Genomic DNA, 23,254 nt, shown 5'->3' on the forward strand with positions numbered 1-23,254 from the left:
ATCCGTGTTCTGGCAAAAACAAGAGATACTAAATTTCTGGGTTCACTGCTGGGCTTACCGGCCGGCTGACTGTAGCTGGTCAAAACGCTCATCTGGAGGGTCTGTAACAGTTAATTTTACGGATCAGTTTGACCGGCCCACAGGGTGCCCAGATATTTGGTCAAACATTCTGGGTGTGTCGAAGTAAGACTAACATTTGAATCAGTGGACCAAGCAAAACAGATGACTGCCGCCACTAATTTGGGTGAGCCTCGTGCAATCAGTTGAAGGCCTGAGAGGCAGTAAGAGAATTCCTCCTGGCCGGGGGCCTTTGAACTGAAACAGCAGCTTGTCCTGGGTCTCCAGCTTACGGAACCACCTGCAGATCTCGGGGCTCGTGAACCTTCAAAATCATGTGAGCCACTTCCTTATAATAAATCTCTGTCTATATAAAACGGAACCTACTGCGGCACCTGGGTGGCTCAGTCAGTTAAGCGTCCAACTTTGGCTCAGGTCATGATCTCGCGGTCCGCGAGTTGGAGCCCCGCGTCAGACTCTGTGCTGACAGCTCAGAGCCTGGAGCTGCTTCGGATCCCGTGTCTCCCCCTCTGTCTCTGCCCCTTCATCGCTCGCATTCTGTCCCCTTCTCTCAAAAATCAAATAAATATTTTAAAAAACATTAAAACAGAACCTATGGGTTCTGTTTCTCTGAAGAACCCTGACTAATGCAGACCCGTAAGCTTTCCTATTTAACTTCAACCCTATTTTGTACAGCCAGGCCAGTCTTCTTTTTGGCAAAAATAGTAGACTCACATTTTTGCAGGCTGTTCTGTATTTTCTATTGTATTTTGTGTTTTTCAAAGCCATTTCTTTTTTTTTTTTTTTTGTATGGGCTTATTTCTTTAGAGAGTGAGAGAGAAAGCATGAGCAGGGGAGGGGCACAGAGAGAGAGAGAGAGAGAGAATCCCAAACAGGCTTTGCACCTTCAGCACAGAGCCTGATGGGGGGCTCGAACCCCCCAAAACAGATCATAACCTGAGCCGAAATCAAGAGTCGGACGCTTCACCGACCGAGCCGCCCAGGCGCCTCTGAAACAGCCATTGCTGAGCCCCTACAGCGCAGCCCCGATGCTACAGTTCAAGGTCAGTGAAACGAGCAGTCGGGGCATGAGACCTCGCGTGTCTGGACAGGCCCTCTGACACGAAGAGGCAGGGAAGTCAGGTGCGCGCTTTCTGAAGCTCAAGTAAAAGGATCCTACAACAAGGCGTCTGAAGGTCGGCGGCCTCCGGGCCCTGCTCTGCCCCTGAGACGAGAGGTTGAGCTTTCCCACCGAAGGCCCAGGGGACTGCCCCACCCCCACCGTGACTCACGCCCACCCCGGGGCCGAGAGCCCCGCACCCGCCTCCTCCGCCAGCCGGGTGTCTCCTATCGCGGCTCCCGATCAGACCTCACCCGCCAAGACTCCTCTCCCCAAGACATCTATTTGGAAAGGAATGCTCCCCGGGTACTGTTTCTCACACACGCCCTGGGGTCCTGCCAAATTCTCAAGGGAGGGTTTCCACCAGGTGGCCACCTGCCATCTGCGGACGGAGCGTGGGAACTGCAGCCGCGGCCCTGGCGTCAGGATGGCCCCGCAGACGAGCCTCCCGACCAAACGGTGCTTCGCTCGCTCCGCAAATACGTGGGGCGCACCCGGGGCGGGCCGGGCACGGCTGCCGGCACCGAGGACCGTGGCCCGGCTCTGCCCTCCTGGGTCTCTCGGTGAAATCCAGGCACCCAGCCCGGCGGAAGCAGGCGGGGTGAGCTGCCGATGGCCTTCCAGCTCCCTCTGCCACCTCCCAGCGGCTCTTGCCTCAGTTTCTCCCCCTGTAGAATGAGGAAGGAGAAACTAAGGGTGCCCACTTCACAGAACTGTGGGTATTAAGAAACTCACGCGTGCCCAGAACAGCGTCTGCGTGTCCCGTGCCTGGCACGATCCCTGGCTCTGACCGTCTTCCCCCTTTGATGGGCTTTCAGTGGTGCACTGAACCCACCTAATCTCCCATTAATCCCATGAAAGTGGAAAAATACAATAATATCAAAGCATAGTCAACGAAAGAGCGAGTTGCAGCCGTTTCCACAACGAGACCCATTTCTGTTAAAACGCTATATAATTTGTATAAGCAAAAGCTGAGACGCAACCCGCATGGGGTTGCCACCAACGGGGCCACGGCTGAATGGCCCCTTCGCTCTTCCGCTCGGAGAAGTACTACGCGGTCCTGAGAAGGGAAGAAGGGCACTGTCTGCACACGGCTCTGGAGTGACCGCAGAGATGTCTGTGAACGGAGCAAGACGGAGGAAAGCGTGAGATGGGCATTACTGTTTATCCAGGACCGGCCGGAAATGGAAGACCAGCCAGCTATCTAGCACCTGTCCATCTATGAGCTATTTGTCTATCAACTACAAATTAACTTTTAAAAAGCAAAACGACATGAAATATGTCAAAAACGTATCAAAGTATATCAAAAGTAATGTAAGGTGAACCCTGGGTATATCCATGTGGTGACCTGATCCACTGCTCCCAGTGGATTGACAAGGTGGAGATTAGAAAGTTCTTCCGGGGGAAAAAAAAAAACAAAACGTGATAAGGACAAAAGAACAACCTTGGACCTGTGGGCGTTATCACACCGGGACTGGTACGAGTGTTGAAGGAGGAAGCAAACGTGATGCCCAAATTCTGTCATCGCCTGTGTCACGGCGGATGGAGATCTTCGGTGTGAGAGGTTTGGGGGTAAGGAGCCCTGAATTTGCAAGGGAAATGTCAGCACAGAATAATAAGCAAAATTAATGAACACTGATTTCATCGGTGGGGGGGGGGGGGTGTTGTTTCTCTGGACAGCACTGTTCTCTCCTCCTCAGCACCGCCTGCCAACGAATTTCAGGTAAACGGGAAACTCCCGTGTCTACCAAAACGAGGTGAGCCGTGTTTATGGCAGTGAACCTTCCAAGAACAAAAGGGGAACGAGATTATCCAGAGTTCACTTCCCCCTTCTCCCCACCTGCTCAGGGACTCCTACCCGTCAGCAGCGGTGAGACTTTCGTATTTTATTTTTCACTATTAATTTGAGAGGTCAGAGGAACACATTCACTTTTCTACAGTGATCTGTCACTTACAGGTCAGGAAACAACAGCGGGCCCAAGTTACACGTGCCGCGACGCAAAATGGGCTCCGCGGAAACCATGGTTGGCATGCCCTCTGGAACCGATTCCCGTTCTGACTCCTGATCCAAAGGTCTGGACGGCGCGGGTGGTTAAACCTCACCCAGCCTGGCCGAGACGGGTCCCGAGACGTTCCCACCTGCCCTCTCACGTAAGCGTGCGGGGTTCTACAGCTGGAGGGGACTCGGATGAAAACGACTTTATGTGATCTTCAAATTATTTCCAAACCCAGCCCGGCTTTAGGACGACTGGTTTCCTGCGTGCTTTAAAGCTTTAGCAAATGGCGCGTTATTTAAACGCTCATTTTCAATTTGTTGAGAGAAAAGGCAACGCTGATTTTTCGAGAATGTGGCTCAAATGTAAAGCCTATCTAGTGGGAAGCAGGAAGAGATCAAAGGAACGGCTTTTGAATACATGAAAAAATGACTAACTTTTACAAAACTTTATCTGTAGACGGCTTCCCTCCTAAGGTCAGATGGACTTTTCTTTACCCCGTGCATATGCATGAGTGCATGTGTATACACGTGTATGCATGCACGTGTGTGCACCTGTATGCATGTGTGTATCCAAGTGTGTGCATGTGTGCGCATATGAGAGTGTGTGCATGTTGTGTAGGAGTGTGTGCGCGTGTGTGTGTGCTTATGAGTGTGTGCATGTGTGCGCATGCACGCACCTGAGCCAGACTCTCCCCATCGGGTGCACAGACCCCCAGCCCAGAACACAGGCAGGAGAATCCCCACACCCACCGCCCACCACACCTAAGCCCCGAATGGTCTACGCGGCATCTGGAGGCGGCCTGGGGAGTGATTGTGGAACTCATGGGTCCACTGGCTTACCCATCCCCAAAGAAGCTTCAGGACTGCCAGGGATTTGGGGAGCGCCTCCAGCGTGAGAGGAAGGAAACGATCGGGGAAGTGGAAAATGGAAGACGCAGACAATGCGGAGGTGAGGCTGGAGGGGCGGGGGTTCCGAGTACAACAGACGTGTGACCTCGGAGGAGGGGCTGTCCCACCTGTGAGGTTAGAACAGAGCGGCGGGAAGACAGAGGACTCGAAAACCAGAAAGAACTTTTATTATTTTTAAGTTTATTTATTTATTTTGAGAGAGAGAGTGTGTGTGTGTGTGTGTGTGAGCCGGGGAGGGGCAGAGAGAGAGAGAGAGAGAAAGAGAGAGAGCACGCACGAGGCGTGCAGAAGCATGGGGGAGGGAGAGAGAGGGAATCCCAAGCAGGCTCCGCACTGCCAGCACGGAGCCCAACACGGGGCTCGAACTCGCAAACCGTGAGATCATGACCCGAGCTGAAACCAAGAGTCAGACACCCAGCCGAGTCCCCAGAAAGAACTTTTGGAAATTGATACGCGACAGTGAAAACTAAAAAACACGTTTAAAGCCAAGGGATTAGAATCCAGAGATGCAAGAGGCAAAGAGATAGGACATGGAAGGAAATGCAGAGATCCACAGAAGTCCAGCATCAACTAAGAGGAGCTCCCGGGGTGGGAGGTGGGGAGAGCAGATGGGGGGCAGGAGAGGAGCTCCAGAAAGGCGGGGAGAGCAGATGGGGGGCAGGAGTTATCAGGGAAGAGCACTAGGCGTTTCCCGGCTGATGGTGGCAGGAGGGACCGAGCCCTCTGGGACCCGTGGTGTGCAGACCGTGTCCACAAAGGGAGAGTCGGTAAGAGGAAATGGAGAACACAAGGCAGGGTGGCGCCCCTCCCCCCCACGCCCTCACCTCCCACCCGCCCTGGGGCACCCACCTTCAGGCCCCCCCATGATGTGCTCTCATCCCCCCTGGGCAAACACGTAGCCGTGGCCCTCAACTGCAGGGGACATGGGTGTATGTGGCACCTAAAGACACTGACGAACAGTCACGGGAACACAGCCTTCCTGATCTCCCACTGAGGCTGGCACACATGTGGTCATACGCACACGTTTACACACACACACACACACACACACACCATAAATGCACGCCCACATGTACATACATATACACACGTGCATGTATATATAAAATAATTGCCTTTTGGGGCACCTGGGTGGCGCAGTCGGTTAAGCGTCCGACTTCAGCCAGGTCACGATCTCGCGGTCCGTGAGTTCGAGCCCCGCGTCGGGCTCTGGGCTGATGGCTCGGAGCCTGGAGCCTGCTTCCGATTCTGTGTCTCCCTCTCTCTCTGCCCCTCCCCCGTTCATGCTCTGTCTCTCTCTGTCCCAAAAATAAATAAAAAACGTTGAAAAAAATAAAAATAAAATAATTGCCTTTAAAGAAATTAATAAGACTATTTTCAGAGCGGTTTTAGATTTGGGGTTTTATGTTTTAGAAAAATCACACAGAAAGCACAGAATTCCCATGCACCCTCTCTCCCTGCGTCCGTAAGCCTACGCCACCCAGTTTCCTTTCTTACTGGCCTCTTGCATTAGTGTGATACTTTGCTATGACTTATCAAGCAATGTCAGCAAATGATTATTGAATTACTAATTTTAGTTAACATCTGAATTAGCTAACTATTTTAACTATGCACGTGACTTTTTAAAAGGCTCTCATTTTCCATACTTTTAGAACAATGTTTGAAAAACTTTCACTTTCTGCGGAGAGATTTTTTTTTTTTCCTGCAACGAAGCAGAATTTCCCTGCAACTTCCGTGCAAGTGTGGGAAAGGGCAGAGGCGTGCATGGGAGAGGGAGCCCTGGTAAACACCGCCAGGGCGGACGCCTGGGGAGCCGGGCGGGGATTTGGCCCAGGAGCTAGCAGGCGGCCCCGAGGGAGAGGCCCAGGACACGAGCCCTGTCCTCAGGCCCCCCTCGGAGATTCTTGGGACTCTGTTGCATAAAACACCACCTATGCGCCTTCCTGCAAGACAGGAAGAAGATTCTTACTACAGTTAAGTACGTGACGCGTCCCGGGTGGACATTTTTCATCCTCGCCGCTGGTGTTTCCTGCTTTCCAGTTACCCTGTCCTCTGACCTGCCCTTGATCACAGAAACCACAACTGCAGGGCCATTCATCTCAGAGCCACACAGACCACGTGGCACGGTGGGCAACGTGCTCGGATGACTGAGGAAAAAGAGATCTGTAGAACCACGAAAACAGCCCAGTTCTTATAATCCAAGATTTCGACTCCTGGATTTGCAAGCAACCCCCGTGAAATGTGTATTACTCATTAAAGAGTGTACTTCAGCGTCGAAGGTTTCTAGAGTAATGGCCACTGTCTTGAACAAACGTAGATACATACCGTTTCCGGTTGACTCCAGCAACTTGCAGGCTACTTCTGGCAAATTTGAAGGCAGTCGTCGTAAATATTTTCACCTATAGTCCAAAGGGGCTTGTCTTTCCAGGACCGTCTCTTCAGCAGCACGCAGGGGTGAGTGCAGTGGCCCCTCGGGCATGGGTTCCTGCCGCGGGGGAGTAAAGGAAGCAGAATTGGAGGGGCTCTCTGGGCGGGTCATGGCCAAAGGGAGAACGGACACCCACACAGCAGACGGGCACAAAAAAATTGCAAACGGCCACTGGGCAGACGTAGGAATTGAAAGAGAGAAAAAGTAACTACTGTGTCAACCATACATTTTTTTTTAAGTTTATTTATTTTGAGAGAGACAGAGAGAGGGAGAGAAGAGAGAGGCATATAGAGAAGGAGAGAGAATCCCACGCAGGCTCCGTGCCATCAGTGGGGAGCCCGACACGGGGCCGGAACCCACGAACCGTGAGGTCATGACCTGAGCCAAAATCAAGAGTCGGACACTCAACCGACTGAGCCACCCGGGCGCCCCAACCATACATTTTTCAACGCCACACTATTCAACGTCAAATCACAGGTCACGTGCCAAGGATGAAAAGCACCACAAAGCCCCCCGTTACAGGGAAATTCAGGACCTCTCCAGAGTGGACCTACTCTCGTCGGATAGTGATGGGTCTTACTGTACCGAAGTCTAAAAATCTCCACAAAGTCATCCGTGCTTCTAGGAAAAGTACAAAGAACCCTGCCTTACTTGCGTTCGGTCCCGGATCCTCGGAATTCCTTCGCCGGCAAAATCTTTGCTGCAAGACTCACGTAGAGATGCTCTAAAATTGATCCTGAACTCACCACTAAAGTATAATTTAATAAAAGATTTTAGAAGGATATAATTCATATTTTCCCCCCAAAATCTACATGAGACAGAAGTGTCAGTGAGGCCCATTTTCTAGCACAGATAGAAATAATTTAAGTAACGTTTCAGGGGCTCCTGGCTGGCTCAATTGGGGGGCAGTTCGACTCTTGATCTCAGGGTCATGCGTTTTAGCCCCTGCTGTGTGTGGAGATTAGTTAAATAAGTAAATAAACTCTAAAAAATAATAATAATAATAACTAAGCCAACAAACTTAAACTAGCATAAAAAAATAAATTACAATACAAAATTAACAAAAATTTGCTTGAATATAAAATTGCAATTAAGGGGCGCCTGGGTGGCTCAGTCACCCAGGTTGAGCGTCCAACTCTTGATTTCTGCTCAGGTCATGGTCCCAGGGTCTTGAGATCGAGCCCCGCGTCGGGCTCTGTGCTGACCATAGAGCCTGCTTAAGATGCTCTCTCTCCCTCTGACCCTCTCCCCCACTCACGCACACTCTCTCTCTCTCTCTCTAAAACAATAACAGAAAAAACTGCAATAAGAAATCAGCAAATCTAAATATTTCAGAAGACATTTCTACCTATACTCTAATTTACTCATGCTTAACACTCATTTGCAAAAGACAAACTAAATGTGTATTTAAAAATCTATTCTAGGGGCGCCTGGGGGCTCAGTCGGTTAAGCATCTGACTTCGGCTCAGGTCATGATCTCATGGCTCGTGAGTTCGAGCCCCACGTCGGGCTCTGTGCTGACAGCTCAGAGCCTGGAGCCTGCTTCGGATTCTGTCTCCCTCTCTCTCTCTGCCCCTCCCCCACTCACACTCCGTCTTTTTCTCAAAAATAAATAAACATTTAAAGCAAAAATTTTTTAAATCTATTCTAAAATGCTAACCGAGGGACACCTGGCTGGCTCAGTCCGTACAGCATGGGACGCTTGATCTCTGGGTCATGAGTTCAAGCCCCACATTGGACCTAAAGATTACATAAATGAAATGAAATGAAATGAAATGAAATAAATAAAATAAAATGAAATGAAATAAATAAAATAAAATGAAATGAAATAAAATAAAATGAAATAAAATAAAATAAAATTTGAAAAAAAATGCTAACCAAATATCTTGGAACTTGAGTTGAATTTGTGAATGTGTGTGTGTGTGCTTTGAGAGAATGTGTGAAAGAAAATATTTTATTTCCACTGACATGTCCCATGAGAAAAGCTTCTGTGAAAAGGACCTCGAATTTGAAAAGCATCATGAGACCAACAGCAGATTTTATTATGGGTCACATGAGCCCAGCCATCCACTGCCTGGTCTTAAAACATGCTGATGTGCACGCTTCCCATTCGCAGGTGGAGCCATCAGGGACCTTCTGGCCCATTCTAATTCATCAGAGATGCTCAGGACCTAAGCAAACGAGGCAGGGGTCTCCAGGTCCCCCACGTCAGTGCAAAATTAGGGAGGTTCTAAGAGGAAGGAAGCTAAATTCTTCCTTAGCTGCTCTATCTGGACAGCCCAGGGTCGCCCTGGTTCCTTACACGGTTTGAGGCTACCCCAAAGTTGTCAAGCCAAAAAAAAAGCCCGTGTCACCCCAAGTTGTCAGGTGTGAAGAAAAATACCTTTGAAGGCACTTTAGATTTTTAGTAAACGGCTCTCGTTAACCTTACATCCAGGAACAGTTCTGCGGTAACATGAAGATATCAAGGAACCTCTAAGCAAGGACGAAGCTATTCGTTGGATGGGTATCCAAAACGAGATGCATTTGACTGCTGGACAAAATAAAAACGAAGCAAAAAAGACTGGTTGCTTTAAATGAATGCAGACGATAACTATAATAAAATATGCCGTTCTCTTTGAAACATTCTAAGCCTTTCTAAGACCTCCAATTTCTGAGCTTCTGTTCTGTCAACCCCCATCTTACCAGTAAGTCATGCACTTTCTAGGCCTTTCTTAAGAAGACTTCAAATCAAAATATAATTAACGTGAAAAAGAACTCCTACCAAACCCTCACGCAGTGTTTCCCCAGTGGCAGCTGCGGGGGGGGGGGGGGGGGGGGGTAGGGGGGGGCAGGGGGAGCCGGGCTGTGAGCGTGAATGTGGCCCGTGAGGGCGAGGGCACCAGCCCCCCTCCCCAGCCCTTCCGACACTGGTGCTCGCCCTGTAGTCTGACACTTTCCTGTAGAACAATAACTCGTGATGCTGATGTCACGGTCTTGCCAGCTCAGCTCTGGAAGAAGTTACCCAAGGCCCCACTGCACGGCCACGATTAATTAGGAACGACTGCCAATGTGCCCAGAACAGCTGTGCGTCCTGTATACACAGTCACCCCCTGCCTTCAGATTCAAAAGGAAGTACCAATTTAAAGCATAGCACTGTGGTTCAGAAACCTTCAAAACCGCATACTTTGAACGTCCTAATTAAATCCGGACCACGGGAAAAAAAATATATATATATTTTGCAGGGGTATTTCATTTGTCAACTAGAAAAAAAAAAAAAGCAACTGACTTACGGTGTTCTGGAAACTATTGTTTCTCGAGATCAAAAACTTAACCATTTTGGAGAACATTCCTGGACGAGAAGGACAAGCCAGAACGTTTTCCTGAGGGTGTGTTCCCCACCCTGCGGGCATGTGTTGTGGATAATAAAAAGGGCTCCTTCAACTGGGTGATGATATCCTGGCTGTGATTAAGGTACCATTACTCTTTGTAAGGCGTTCTAAAAAGTGAAAGATTATGTGCTTAAGCAACATTTACAGCCTTTGTCTAGTGGAGCCTTCCATGTACATCATACGCCAAGGTCAAAGGGAAGACAAGTCTAAAGCATCCGAGCAATAGAGCGCGACATAAGCTACAGAAGCCGGAGAGCTTCATTTCCCATCCGGTCCCGACGGGACAGTAATGAACTTGAATATCTTTACAAGCTTGCTACCTGAAGTTTGTGAAACACACTCAGATTCGATGTAACCACGATGCTTTGGACGCTGCATTGGCCAAACGTTTAAATATCCCTGGAAAACTGATCGCCAAAGAAACGCAAAGTTGTTTGGAGTAACGTGCCGGCATAGAAAATAAAACCGCAGAAATGCACAGTGAAGAACCGTTTCTTTGCAAGAGCGAGAGACGGCGTTCAGGCTGCATACAAACGAGCTTATTCTTCGTGTATGTTAAAAAATAGAACCTATGATGAGCAACGGGTAGTTTCCCCTCAGCTTTGCCATTACATCTGGTGTTAAGGCGTGGGCAAGGACTCGTCGGAGCGATGTTCTTTGTACGGATGCTTCAGGGGACGTCCTGCACCAAACTCGTGCCCCCACAGCGGTTCACGCACGTCCAGTCTCCCTTTGTCAGATCGCAGGGAGCTGGTGCAGACTCATTCTTATTTTGTCACTCCCGGGAAAGTGAGGATTTTCAAAACACCACCTCGGGGATGACCCGTGAGCTTTATTGCCAAAGACAGGACAACAGTCAATAAATTCTAGAGACTCTCTGTGCACTTGTCACGTTTAACGTAAGTGAAACGATTCAGAGTCTCTAAGTCACCGGACTTCCAACAACACGCCCAGCCCTTAATTAGAGCAAGACCCTTAATTAGAATAAGCAGAATAACCATTTAGAGTTTGCAGTCAACATTTGGAACCCCTGAAGGTTCGGAGGAGAGAGCAGAGAACGCATTTGGAGAAAATGCATCAGGACGAGGGCTGGTTAAGGAGTCAGTTGGTGGGTTTACAAAGTGGGAGGTTAGGAGCCACGGGCTATAATCAGCTCCCCTTGACCTTGAGCACAGACAGAACAAGAAGAAACACCTCGAAGTACCCGGCGTGAGGATGCTTTGGGACGGGAGCACTCACACGATGGTGCGACATTGTGAAATGTTCTTCCCCTTGCTTCATTAATAAAATAAATCATGTCCCGGGTAGTTTAGCCCCATTTCTGTTCTCGGTTTCAAATAATGGTGCCAGATTGCAGCTAAGGGCTGTAAAACCTGAGCTGGTCCCAAGGTGAAGAAAAAGACGCCCAGCTCAGCCCTGAGTCACTGGAGCTGTCCACCAAATAGAAGTTCTCACAGCAATTTGCTTTGTAAACTAGAGGTGGGGGCAAGCCCTAGAGAGTCAGAAGTCTGGCTGTGGCTGGCGAGGAATCAGTTGAAATATTTAGGCTTTGACTTCACTCGGAGGCAGGGGTGACGTGGGAGGTTAATTATAGCCACAGTGAGCCAGCTCGCTTATGGGAGCCATGTATGACCAACAGAAGCCAGGAAAGTCATTTAATTTTTTTGTTGTAGCCTTTTAAATTAAAAGAGGGGGGGAAAAATCGGTCTCTAGTTAAAAAAAAAAAAGTCTCTATTATTAGGTGTCCTATGCAGATGCTGGTTATTTCTGGAACGTTCTGATCAATCCCGGTGGGATACTCCTAATCAGGAGCCGAAGAACGTCAGCCTCGTGGGGGCTGTCTACACAAACATTGTTCTTTTAAAAGGAATTATCTGGCGCAAGTAGGGGGCTAGCAGCTTCTCAAAATACAAGGTCTCCGAAAGTACTGACATCGTTCTAAATACAAGGGAAGAAACCCAGTGCCGCAAATCGGACATTACAGACACATTAAGAAAACGTTCTAATGATGTTTTACTGGCAAGGAGGTATATTTTGGTTGAGAAACCCCACATCATCTCATGAGATGGCCGCCATCTCAGAACGTCATGGGAGGGGGAGGGGAGGAATTAACTGAGCTAATAATGTTAATAGAGTCCCTGCTCAGGGGCGCCTGGGTGGTTCAGTCGGTTAGGTGTCCCACTTCAACTCAGGTCATGATCTCGCAGTCCGTGAGTTCGAGCCCCGCGTCGGGCTCTGGGCTGACGGCTCAGAGCCTGGAGCCCGCTTCGGATTCTGTGTCTCCCTCTCTCTCTGCCCCTCCCCCGTTCATGCCCTGTCTCTCTCTGTCTCAAAAATAAATAAACGTTAAAAAAAATTAAAAAAAAAAAAACCCAGAGTCCCTACCCAAACAGGAGTCAGTACAATAGGCTGTTACTTTTCTTGTCCTAAACTGACATGCTGGATGTTTAAATACAATTCATTTCATATTTTTACTGATACTTACAAGATGTACATAAAACCTAAAAACCTAGTGACACACATTTCACCTCTCCGTTTGTAAAGGAGTAGAAAAATCAGCACCCAGCCTTCCAAAGAGACAAGAGAAAGACACCAAGAGACTAAGAACACGAGGTATGGGTATTTTTTTTCACTGTGGTATTTATTGGAAACTTCTATTATTCTTTCATTTTCCCCATCAAGAGTCTCCAATAGCCCGTTCCAGGGAGGATACCAGAAAGCTATAGAGCAGTGATTGGGGTGTGGGAGGCAGTCCAGAGAATATAATGTTTTGAAACCAAATAGGGTACGGTAATGTTTCTCCAGTTGGTATATTTGAACACTGATATGTACCTCAGGGTTTTCAGAAATGTACTGCAACTTGAGGTGCCTCGGTGGCTCGTTGGTTAAGTGTCCAATTTCAGCTCGGGTCGTGATCTCGCGGTTCATGAGTTCGAGTCCCGCCTCAGGCTCTGTGCTGACAGCTCAAGGCCTGGAGCCTGCTTTGGATTCTGTCTCCGTCTCTCTGCCCCTCCCTGCTCATGCTCTGTCTCTCTCTTTCTCTGTCAAATATAAAATAAAACCCAAAAAATTATTTAAAAAATGTACTGCGACTTTAGGCATGAGACTTACTTGATTGTGTCACATAAATTTCTTTTCCATTTGCATTTCCGTTAAGTGGTCAGTTAACATAATGAAGATTTCTTGTCCACTGGTGTCTTCCTGCTGCCTGAAGGGCTTCCTTTAGGATTGCTGTCGTGCCGTGGTGCCTAATTCTTTCAGCATCTCTGTGTTTGAAAAAGTCTCTCTTCAGCCACCTTTTTTTGGGAAGATATTTTTGCTGGGTATAGAATTTATGTTGACTGTTTCCTTCAATACTTCAAGGATGCGTCTTCCCGGCTTCTGGCTGGCACCGTGTGGATGAGTTGTCTGTCAACATTGTCTTTGTTCCCCTGTATACCATGTGTCTTTTTCCTCTGGATGCTCTTAGCTCCTTTTCCTTGCCACTGTTTTTAAGCAATCTGGTTATCATATGCCTTGATGTGGTTTTCTTCATAGTCTTGTGCTTGGGATTCATTGAACTTCTTGAATATGTAGGTTTATTGTTTTCCTCCAAGCTGCAAGAATTAGGATCATGATTTCTTCAGATATCTTTTCAGTCTCTCCTCTTCCCCCTCTGAGGACTCTTCAAGGACTCGAATACCACATACATAAGGCTGCTTGAAGTTGTCCCACAGCTCACTGAGGCTTTGTTCAGTTTTTCCCCTCAGGTGCCTTTTCTGCACATTTCATTTTGGATAGATTTTATTGCTGTAAATTCACTGATGCTTTCTTCTGCCGAATCTGACCTTCTGTTAATACTATCCAATGTATTTTTCATGTCATCACTGAAGCTTCACCTGTAGGAGTTCAATTAGATCTGACTTAAAAAACACACCTTCCATGGGGTGCCTGGGTGGCTCAGTCGGTTGAGCATCTTACTCTTGATTTCGGCTCAGGTCAGGATCCCAACATTGTGGGATCCAGCCCCATGTGCGATCCCAATCCAGCTTGGATTCTCTCTCTCCCTCAACCCCTCTCCCCCTGCTCCTGCTCTAAAATAAATTTTAAAAATGAAAAAAAAAACCCCACCCCAAACCCCACATCTTCTGTGCCTCTAACATGATCAGTTCTCCCTCTGGCTTTTTGAACATATGGAAAACAGTTAAATTCACTCTTTTAATGCCTCTGTCTAGTAATTCTATCATTTCTGAGCTGGGTTTTATTAGTTAACTTTGCTTCTCATTGCGGGTCATGTTTTCCTGATTCTTCAAGCCTGGTAACTTTTGATCAGCTGCCCTCATGAATGTTACACTGCTGGTGGCTGGATATTTTTGTGTTCCTATAAAATAGGCTTCAGCTTTGTTCTGGGAGTCAGTCAAGGATCTTGGAAACAGTTGATCCTTTCATGTTTTATTTTTAAGCTTTGTTAGATGGGACCAGGGCTGAGCTTAGGGCTGACTTCCCATGGCATTGACACACAATGTTTCTGAGAATTCCGCGCCACATTCCCCAAATAATGAGGTTTCTCATTCTACGCGGTGGTAGATGCTGTGCTGTCAGTGCTCAGCTAAAGATGCACAAGGGAGGCTCTGCTGGTCTCTGGAGGTTTCTCTCTGTACAGCTCCCGGACCCACAGGTCCACCTCATCAATTCAGAGACAGCTGTCCTCTGCCTGGGCTCCAGGCTGCACACGGGGCAACAGCAAGACTTGCCTTGCTGGGTTTTGGTCCCTCGTGACCACTGTCCTTCACTCTGGTGCCAAGGCTTCAGTACCCTTGTGTCATGTGCTTCCTTGGCTTTCTTATTTCCATATTGGAGGGTAAACCCATCCCTAGCCCCCCTTGGCCAGAAGCAGGAGTGTCAGATCAGAGAACAGCAGGTGTGACACTCTCCAGGGTTCTTCTTTCCCTTTGCCATGACAACCAGCAACACAGGGGATTGGGGGGGGGGGCGGGGTGTCCTCTGGTGCCAGAGGAAGGAGCCTGCAGGACCCACATAGATTTAGCAGCAAGGAGATTCGCTGTTTTAGCCGCTAAGACTTTAGCTTTGTTACTACAGCAGAAAACAGCCCATTCTGACCAAATGGGGTTTCCTAAGGGTTACATGAGACAGAGTCTCATCATCTATGAGAACATCATACTTGAAGAAAACATACAGAAGCGCTCGGTCCACAGCAAAGAGACCACACAAACCACATGTTAGACGACACTGGCCAGGGACAACTGTGACTCCACGGCTGTGATTAATCTTGATTGTGCACCAGGCTTCACTGTGCTGGGTGCACTCAGGGGAAATGGACAGAATGATGACGAAAACAGCACAGCCCCTCCTTCTGGAGCTCACTGAACAGCGACAAAGAAGCTCCCTAGTGAATATCCGATGTCATTACCGACTGATGAGTGCTGTGCCGAAAGCATGCAGCTTGCTACCAGCGTGGGGAATGCTAGCTTCTGGAGGATTCGGGAAGGCTTCTTTGAGGAAGTGACATATGAGCACACGCAGGCATGAACCAGGTGCAGAGAACCCCCGGAGGGGAGAGGCTGGACCGAGGCAGGACAGGCCCCTGCAGGCCTCGAGCCACAGAAAGGATCGGGTTGGGGGCGCCAGGGTGTCTCAGTCAGTTAGGCGTCTGACTCCGGCTCAGGTCATGATCTCACAGTTCGTAGGTTCGAGCCCCACAACGGGCTCTGTGCTGACAGCTCGGAGGCTGGAGCCTGCTTCGGATTGTGTCTCCCTCTCTCTCTGCCTCTCCCCTGCTCATGGTCTGTCTCTCTCTCTCTCTCTCAAAAATAAACATTAAAAAAAATTAGGGGTGCCTGGGTGGCTCAGTTAAGTGTCCGACTTTGGTTCAGGTCATGATCTTGCGGTTCGTGGGTTCAAGCCCCACATCAGGCTCTGTGCTCTGTGTGGATAGCTCAGAGCCCAGGGCCTGCTTTGGATTCGGTGTCTCTGCCCCTCTCCCACTTGCGCTCTTTCTCAGAAATAAACATTAAAAATAATTAAAAAAAAAAAAAAAAAAGGATCAGGTTGTGTCCAGACAGCACTTAGAACCGCTGGAGGACTCTGGACTTGGTGCCAGATGTGCCGGATGGCACAACGGAAAAGCACCCTTTACAAGGGCCATTGAGATGGCGTGGAGAACGGACTCCCAGGAACGGGGGTGGGGAGGAGGGGCTGGGCGGCCCCTAGGGGGTCGTCAGCTGGAGAGCTGGAGTGGGGAACAGTTTCAGATATGGCGAATCCTGACAGGTCCCTAACCGCTCAGATGTAAACGTGGGACGCAGGGACACATCCAGGTTGGCTCTGGCTGATTAGATGGACAGGGCTGTCAGCTGTGAGTGGGCACAGTGGGAGAGGGCCAGCTTTGGGGCTGGGGGGTCACAAACCCCACGGGTTGGACGAGCTGGGACATCCAGGTGGATAAGCTGGGGCGCTTTGTTTCAGCAAAGGATGCAGCCAGCACCCGCCCCCCGCACCTCCCACCCCTGCCAGCATCGTGTGGGATAAGCAAAGAGTCAGCCTCGCTGATCTAGACAGTTCCCCCCCTTCCCCCACTATGCTGCGGCTCCATTTTGTGGCTCACACTCAGGAGAGGAGGGGAGCTGGGGGCTTCCGGCCAAGCTCTGGACTGTCACGCAAGCGGGGAGGTACCAGCCCTCGGGAGGGGAGCACCCCATCGTGCAACAGGCAGTATTGGGCAGGCTCCTCCTCGCTCTTCCCCGGCTAGCGTGCTGGGCTGGGCTCCCTGTAAAGACACACGCTGGGTCTATGTCCCACCGATGGGACTCCTTCCCCCGTGGGGCTCCCTCCTCACGGAAGGAGAAACCCCGTCAATGGGGAAGGAGCAGGCTGCTTGGTTCGAAGGCAGCAGGATGTGGACCTCCGTGCTCTGGCGGGGGTTGTCTGCAAACGTCACCTGCCCGCACCTGGGGACCATGGGGAGCAGGGCTGGTCCCGGCTCTTCGTCCGAGCCACTTCTGGATTATTCTGCCCACGGCACCACCGCACATACAAGCATTCATCCCTGTCATTCCAGAACCAGGATCCCTTTGGTGTCGGTGCCCTCGAGTCCCCCCTTGCTGTGGGAATTTGTTTTCAGGGCGCGTGGAGGGACTATTCACAGATGGATGCTGTTGGTTTCCAGCACATCATGTGGCCGTCAGCAGAGCAAATCGCTTCTCAGTGTCCCTATGTCACAAAGCAGCACAGGAGCAGTGATGAGCCAGATTTGTCTGCACAGCAACGAACCCGCCTCCACTGAAGTGCGCTGAATGGCTGCCTTTGTGTGAAAGAGAACCGTGTCGGTCCGGCCCCTACAGGAAGGTCAAATGAACCAACTCTATTCACTGGCAGAATTAGCTGCTACCAGAAACTACCTAAAAGTGGACAACAGTATCTAAGACAGGCTCTCGTAGTTCAATCCCTAAGGACTGGATGGGACTTAAGGTGTTTTATAACTTTAAAATGACGATCCTAACAGACGGGAACATATAATTTAACGTTTGACCAATGAAATAAGGGACCGTTCTGGGCCACCTGTCCAAAGAAATGCCTTAAGTTTTCCCCTCTCTGGCTACTTCTCTTTTTCACATCCATTTTCTCCCGATCTAAGCTTTGCCAAAGATACGACACACACCTTCTTCGCTGTTTTTCAGATCCCCGTGAAAGCTTCTGATACACCTCAGTGTCTCCGACAATGTGTCAAATGGCCTAGACATCAAGTGGGTTTTGGGCTGGGCAGGAATCAAGACGTGGTCGACGGCAGGAACTACAACTATTCTCTAAAGACGCCGTGGGTGGGGGCCGCCCAGAACGGGTGGTCGGAGAGGAGGGCCAGCGATTGAAAAACACAGGTCACCGCACCTTTTATTTGTTATTATACAAACCGATGGGACACGACAATTACTCGACTCCTCAAAACAGTCTTCGTGCCTTTCAAAACCCAACGGGAAGTCACGGAGGCCACCTGGCGCTGAGAAGCCTCGAGCTTCGCGCATTCGGATGATGCCGTGGCTGGAAAGGACGCGTAAGGTCTGTGACCCTCCCTCCCGCACCCGGGATTCTCCGAGGCGGTTTCCTGTCGGACCGAGTGACGTGGCACCTGGTGCAGGGGGCACGTCCACGGAAGTGCCGTTCCGGGGGCCCAGACTCTTCCTCGCCACAGAGCACGCGATTCACGGGAAGCAGCGGCGGCCTGGGATCCAGCTCTGCGAGAGTCGCACCGTGAACGTGGCACAGGACCCCGCACCCTTACAAATCCACGGGTCCAAGGTAAGTTCTCGCGACTGCTTAATCTAGGACACCCAGCACGGACTCACGGAGCCGGGCGGCCACAACGGCCTGATCTAATGTCCTCCCATGAACACAGCTGCGCACCTGGCGTCCGTTAAAACATGAAATACTTCCCGTCAGTAAACAGTGATGCACGCGCAGAACAATCTATGGTCGGGGACTCTTTTGGTTGAGTGGTTTTTTTGTTTTGTTTTGTTTTTCTGCTCCCCAGCTCTGGCGAACGCAAATTCACAGCAAGTGTTTTAAAACAACACGAACCTATCTGGCCTCAGGTAGTGACCCTAGTAAGACTAAAAGCAAGAAAGACGAAGCACGTCTACAGGAAACTCAGGAGTGGTGATTTTTATCTGGAGTTCTAACTGATTATCACACAGGGGATCGTCCCACATCTGTGTGTGTAAATGAACAACAAGCGGGCACCGGGGCCACGCGGCCTACACCGGGATCTTGAGGAGCATCCGATGCGTCCTTACTCGAGGCACAAAAACAACGTCTTTGAAAAAAATAAAACTGTGATTTAAAAGGCCTTTATTTCATAGGGAAGCGGAACAGGAGATAAAGGCTAAAAGAGGTTTCATCCTGTTTGTATTTTCACTTGGTCAAAAAAAAAAAACAACTGTGATTTTTTTTTTTTTTTAAATACGTTAGGAACCTCGGTACTCTTGATGACCCCATGGGGCCCGGACCGCTTACATTTGGAGGATGAGGACAGGATTTGAGAAAATATATCACTCCTAGCCCAAGTTCGTTTGATGGAATTATTGTGTATAAAGCAGTTAATTATATACATAAATAACATAAAAATAATTATCATAAATTAAAGGGTCAAATAATCTCCCACTATTAATTCAACTGCAGGCAGGAGACGGGAGTGTGACTGAGCTGTGTCCACGGTGCGGACTCTGGGGACGCTCTCACGTGCCGCGTGGGTGACGGGAGGTCCTTAGTTCTGAAGACGGGTATTGCACGATACGAATTCGAGCCCCGTCCTCAACATCTCATGACTGGGAATCAAGGGAAATGCTGAGGACACTGCATTTTGCAGAAGGAGTGGCCCTTGGCCTCCCTGGCGGCCCTAGGCGCCTCCCGCCTCACGGGTCCAGTACTGACGTGTCACTCTTTCTTCAAGGTGGTCTCCCAAATAACACGGGATGCGTGACAAAGAGCGATCAAGGCCGCAGCGAGGCAGACGTATCATTTCATTTTGGACAGCATTAAGAAGTCTCAGGAGGCTAAACCTGCGCCTCTGGTTCCCCGGCTGAGCAGCGGGCACGCGTGAGCCTGGCCCACCACCTCTGACGCACCGGGGACGCGGCGTGTGACCGCGTGTGCGCCGGGGACGCGGGGATGGTGCTTACTCGGCACGTGCGAGCACAAAGGCCATTAATGCTCCTAGTGACGAACGGACCGCCTCTGCTTTCACGACCGCCCGGCAGCAAACGGCCGTATGTGTGTGCTTCAGAAAAACCTACACTTTCCCGTTGTAAAGAGCCAGAGCTCCTTAAATATTTTCATCGGAAGTTGGTCTTGCAGCAGATTAACCTTTGGACTGAAGTTGCCACAGAAAGAAAACGTGACTTTCCTCCCTGCTCTTCGGTGGCTCTGGCTGAGCCTCGGCCGTAATAAATACATTTGGATGGCGGCGGTTCCCGACACGGCTCTGCGGGAGCCACCAGAGGGGACGGCACGGGGCCGACTTGTCCCACACAGTGGGGTGTCCCCCGTGTTCGGGCACCGGCGCGGAACTGGACGTGGACCGACACTCCTACAGTGCAAACGACTTTAGCGTGTCAAAATCAAGAACAACGTGGCCACGACGGCGTCCCGGATACGTGATATGTGCTTGAGATAAAGCGAAAATAAAAAAAAAACAAAAACTGAGACTAAAAGTGAATCCACGCGTTATGTTACAAAGAGGCCTCTCGGGCCCGAGTCAGTGACCTCCGGGGACCCCTCACCCATCGTAAGGCCAGAGGGGGGTCGTCCGCAGCCATGGAACACCTCCTCACGGGTCTTCGGCCCCAAGTGGCGTGCATCGAATGGGCCTCGACTCAGATCTCCAAGAAGAAAACAAACGTTGCTTTAACTTCCATCGCTCATTCGCCAGAAACAGCCGGAAGGGAGGCGAAAATGGCGTTTCCTTGCAGCCGGTGGCCCCGTGGGAACCCGTTCTCTGTGCTGACGCAGCGAGTGAGGCCCGAAAGGACACCAGCGGGCCACTCTGCTCCTCGTGACGTATCACTCACCTCTCGGCCCCTGCTCGCCTCGCTTGCCCGGACCCCGGGTCCACCAACCAAGTTCTGTTAGGGGAGGCGGGTGACACGCGCGGCCTTGCTGGGCACAGGCTGAGCCGCTCACACATGCTGCCACCTGCCAGGAGTCACCCCCCCAGGCAGGCTATCAGATGGCAGTGCGGGGCGGGGGGCGGGGAGGGGCCTGGAGACAATTCCGCAAAGCTCAGTCAACCTTACTTACACCTCAAGGACGATGTTTTTCTCTCGGTTTGGTATCCAGCAGACAAATCTCAAAAATAAGCAAGAACACCGGTGGGCAGGGCTCCTCGTGAGTTCTTGGCGCTTTGACTCAGTAGCTGTACATGTGCTGCTGGGGCTCGGCCGGCACCTGGGGCTGGGGCGCGGGCGGCTGGGGCGCGGGCGGCTGGGGCGCGGGCAGGACGTCCGTCTGGGGCACCGCCCGCCACGTGAGCGGGTGCTGGTCGCTGAGCTGGTTCCCCAGGGGCGTGATGGAGTTGACCAGGGTGGTCAGGTTGATGAAGTGCGCCACGGACTGCGGGTTCGAAGCTTCCGGCTGCGGGTGGATCTGGAGGTCGTTCTGGCGGTTGTGCAACATGGCAGAGCCGCTCACGGTGTCGAAGGTCACGGTCAGGATCGAGTTGTCCAGCTGCAGCTGGCGCTCCGGGGTGGTCAGGTGCCCGACAGCCACGGGCTGGAGGTTGGTGAACTGAGTCCCGGCTGCAGCGGTGATGGGGGTCACGGTGATGTTGGTCAAGCCGACGGAGCTCGACGGAGGGGTCACGTTTGGGTCCCCCAGCGTCACTACCACCTGCAAGAGTCACGCACGACACAAAGGCGTCAGTAACGTCTGCAAAACGGACGACCGCCGAACTTTATGTTGTGCTTTAGGAGGGAGCCATCTCAGCACGTGGGGTGACCCCACATCCGGCCCCGACGAAGAGGAAACACCGGGCGGTGGGAGATCAAACCGAGTTAATCTTGTCCCAGAAAAAGAATTCTAGTGACAAAGGGCAGTAAGACACAGACACAGACACAGACACAAACGACGTCCCAGGCTGGAGAAGATCGGGGCAAAGTGGTAACGAAAAAGACAGACGTGCGCCCTCCCATTCTCTCCAGCCCCGCGCCTGGCTGCTGGTTAACGGAAATGCCAACCCCGAAGCACCGTACAGATGTGCGGCCCAGGAGCGCACCAGTTCAAGAGAAAGGACAGGAATGAGCTGCCAAAGAAACTCAAGAAACGTGTGCGACTGCGATTAGTATCCAAGACCGAGGACCAGCACACGTTGATGACGGATTTGGGAGCCTTCGAACCAAAGTGCTGATGTTGAGCAAACTGGAGACGCCCACGAACAGCGGCACACAGGCCGGCCCCAAGCATCCCTCCCGGGGCTGGGGGGTCCTTGCATCCCTCCCTCGGGGCTGGGGGATCCCTGCATCCCTCCCCCGGGGCCGGGGGCCGGGGGGGGTCCCTGCATCCCTCCCGGGGCCAGGGACCGGGGGGTTCCCTGCATCCCTCCCCCGGGGCCGGGGGGGGGTCCCTGCATCCCTCCCCCGGGGCCGGGGGCCGGGGGGGTCCCTGCATCCCTCCCCCGGGGCCGGGGGGGGTCCCTGCATCCCTCCCCCGGGGCCGGGGGGGGTCCCTGCATCCCTCCCCCGGGGCCGGGGACCGGGGGGGTCCCTGAATCCCTCCCGGGGCTGGGGGGTCCTTGCATCCCTCCCTCGGGGCCGGGGGGTCCCTGCATCCCTCCCCCGGGGCCGGGGGGGGTCCCTGCATCCCTCCCGGGGCCGGGGGCCGGGGGGGTCCCTGCATCCCTCCCGGGGCCGGGGGTCCCTGCATCCCTCCCCCGGGGCCGGGGGGGGTCCCTGCATCCCTCCCGGGGCGGGGGCCGGGGGGGGTCCCTGCATCCCTCCCCCGGGGCCGGGGGGGGGGGGGTCCCTGCATCCCTCCCCCGGGGCCGGGGGGGGGTCCCTGCATCCCTCCCCCGGGGCCGGGAGGGGTCCCTGCATCCCTCCCCCGGGGCCGGGGGGGGGGTCCCTGCATCCCTCCCCCGGGGCCGGGGACCGGGGGGGTCCCTGCATCCCTCCCCCGGGGCCAGGGGGGGTCCCTGCATCCCTCCCCCGGGGCCGGGGGTGGTCCCTGCATCCCTCTCCTGGGGCCGGGGGGGGGGGTCCCTGCATCCCTCCCGGGGCCGGGGGGGGGGGGTCCCTGCATCCCTCCTGGGGCGGGAGGTCGGCCCACTTCCTCGACGAAGGAACACACGGAGGCCACTTCTAACCTCCCAGAAACAACCCGATCCCCAACCAGGCGGGGCCGACTGTCCCTCGCGCGCTCTACGGTCACACCACTGTTCACGACGACAGGTGCGACGTCTAGCTCTAAGCTGGGACACGCGCAGCTGGCACGAGCTCCCGGGATTAACGCTACGTGGGCCGCAGGCTGCCAAGGGGGCCACCTGCTGGATGCTCTGCACCGCAGAGTCGGTCTCGTCACCCACGCCGGACAGCACGGGCTCCTTCTCCGAGTACTCGCTGAAGGTGGCCTCCTCGGGCACCGGGGCGCCTGCCGCCTCCGCCTCCGGCTTCTGCTTCCTCTTGTGGGCCCTCCTGGCAGCTTTCGCGTGCTTGCCCTCGGCCAGCTCCTCCTGCTCCAGACTCAGCTCGGGCTGCGGGGACAGAAGGCTCATCAACGTCAGGGTCACTGGGGCGTGTCCCCAGACTGGCCACGGGGGTCCCAGCACCGTCCCGGCCACCTCCCTAGGCCACCACGCTGCTGCAGGGAACAGTGACCGCGGTGTGTCTGCT

The 23,254-nt window shown here is 52.2% G+C and overlaps 1 protein-coding gene across 7 annotated transcripts in view; it reads right to left on the reverse strand.

The window, feature by feature from the left end:
• Positions 1-18,705: 18,705 nt before the first annotated feature.
• Positions 18,706-23,254, reverse strand: part of PRDM15 (PR/SET domain 15) — a 69,043-nt gene continuing 64,494 nt past the window's right edge. For all 7 annotated transcript variants that reach the window (XM_058732078.1, XM_058732075.1, XM_058732074.1 and 4 more), the window contains 2 exons: positions 22,906-23,115; positions 18,706-21,257 (listed from right to left, as the gene is read on the reverse strand). In XM_058732078.1, coding sequence (XP_058588061.1) covers positions 20,778-21,257; positions 22,906-23,115 — 690 coding nt within the window. In that variant the 3' untranslated portion in view covers positions 18,706-20,777. The remainder of the gene's footprint in view (positions 21,258-22,905; positions 23,116-23,254) is intronic.

The sequence above is a fragment of the Neofelis nebulosa genome, chromosome 5 (genome assembly GCF_028018385.1).
Source record: "Neofelis nebulosa isolate mNeoNeb1 chromosome 5, mNeoNeb1.pri, whole genome shotgun sequence".
Taxonomy (NCBI): Eukaryota; Metazoa; Chordata; class Mammalia; order Carnivora; family Felidae; genus Neofelis; species Neofelis nebulosa.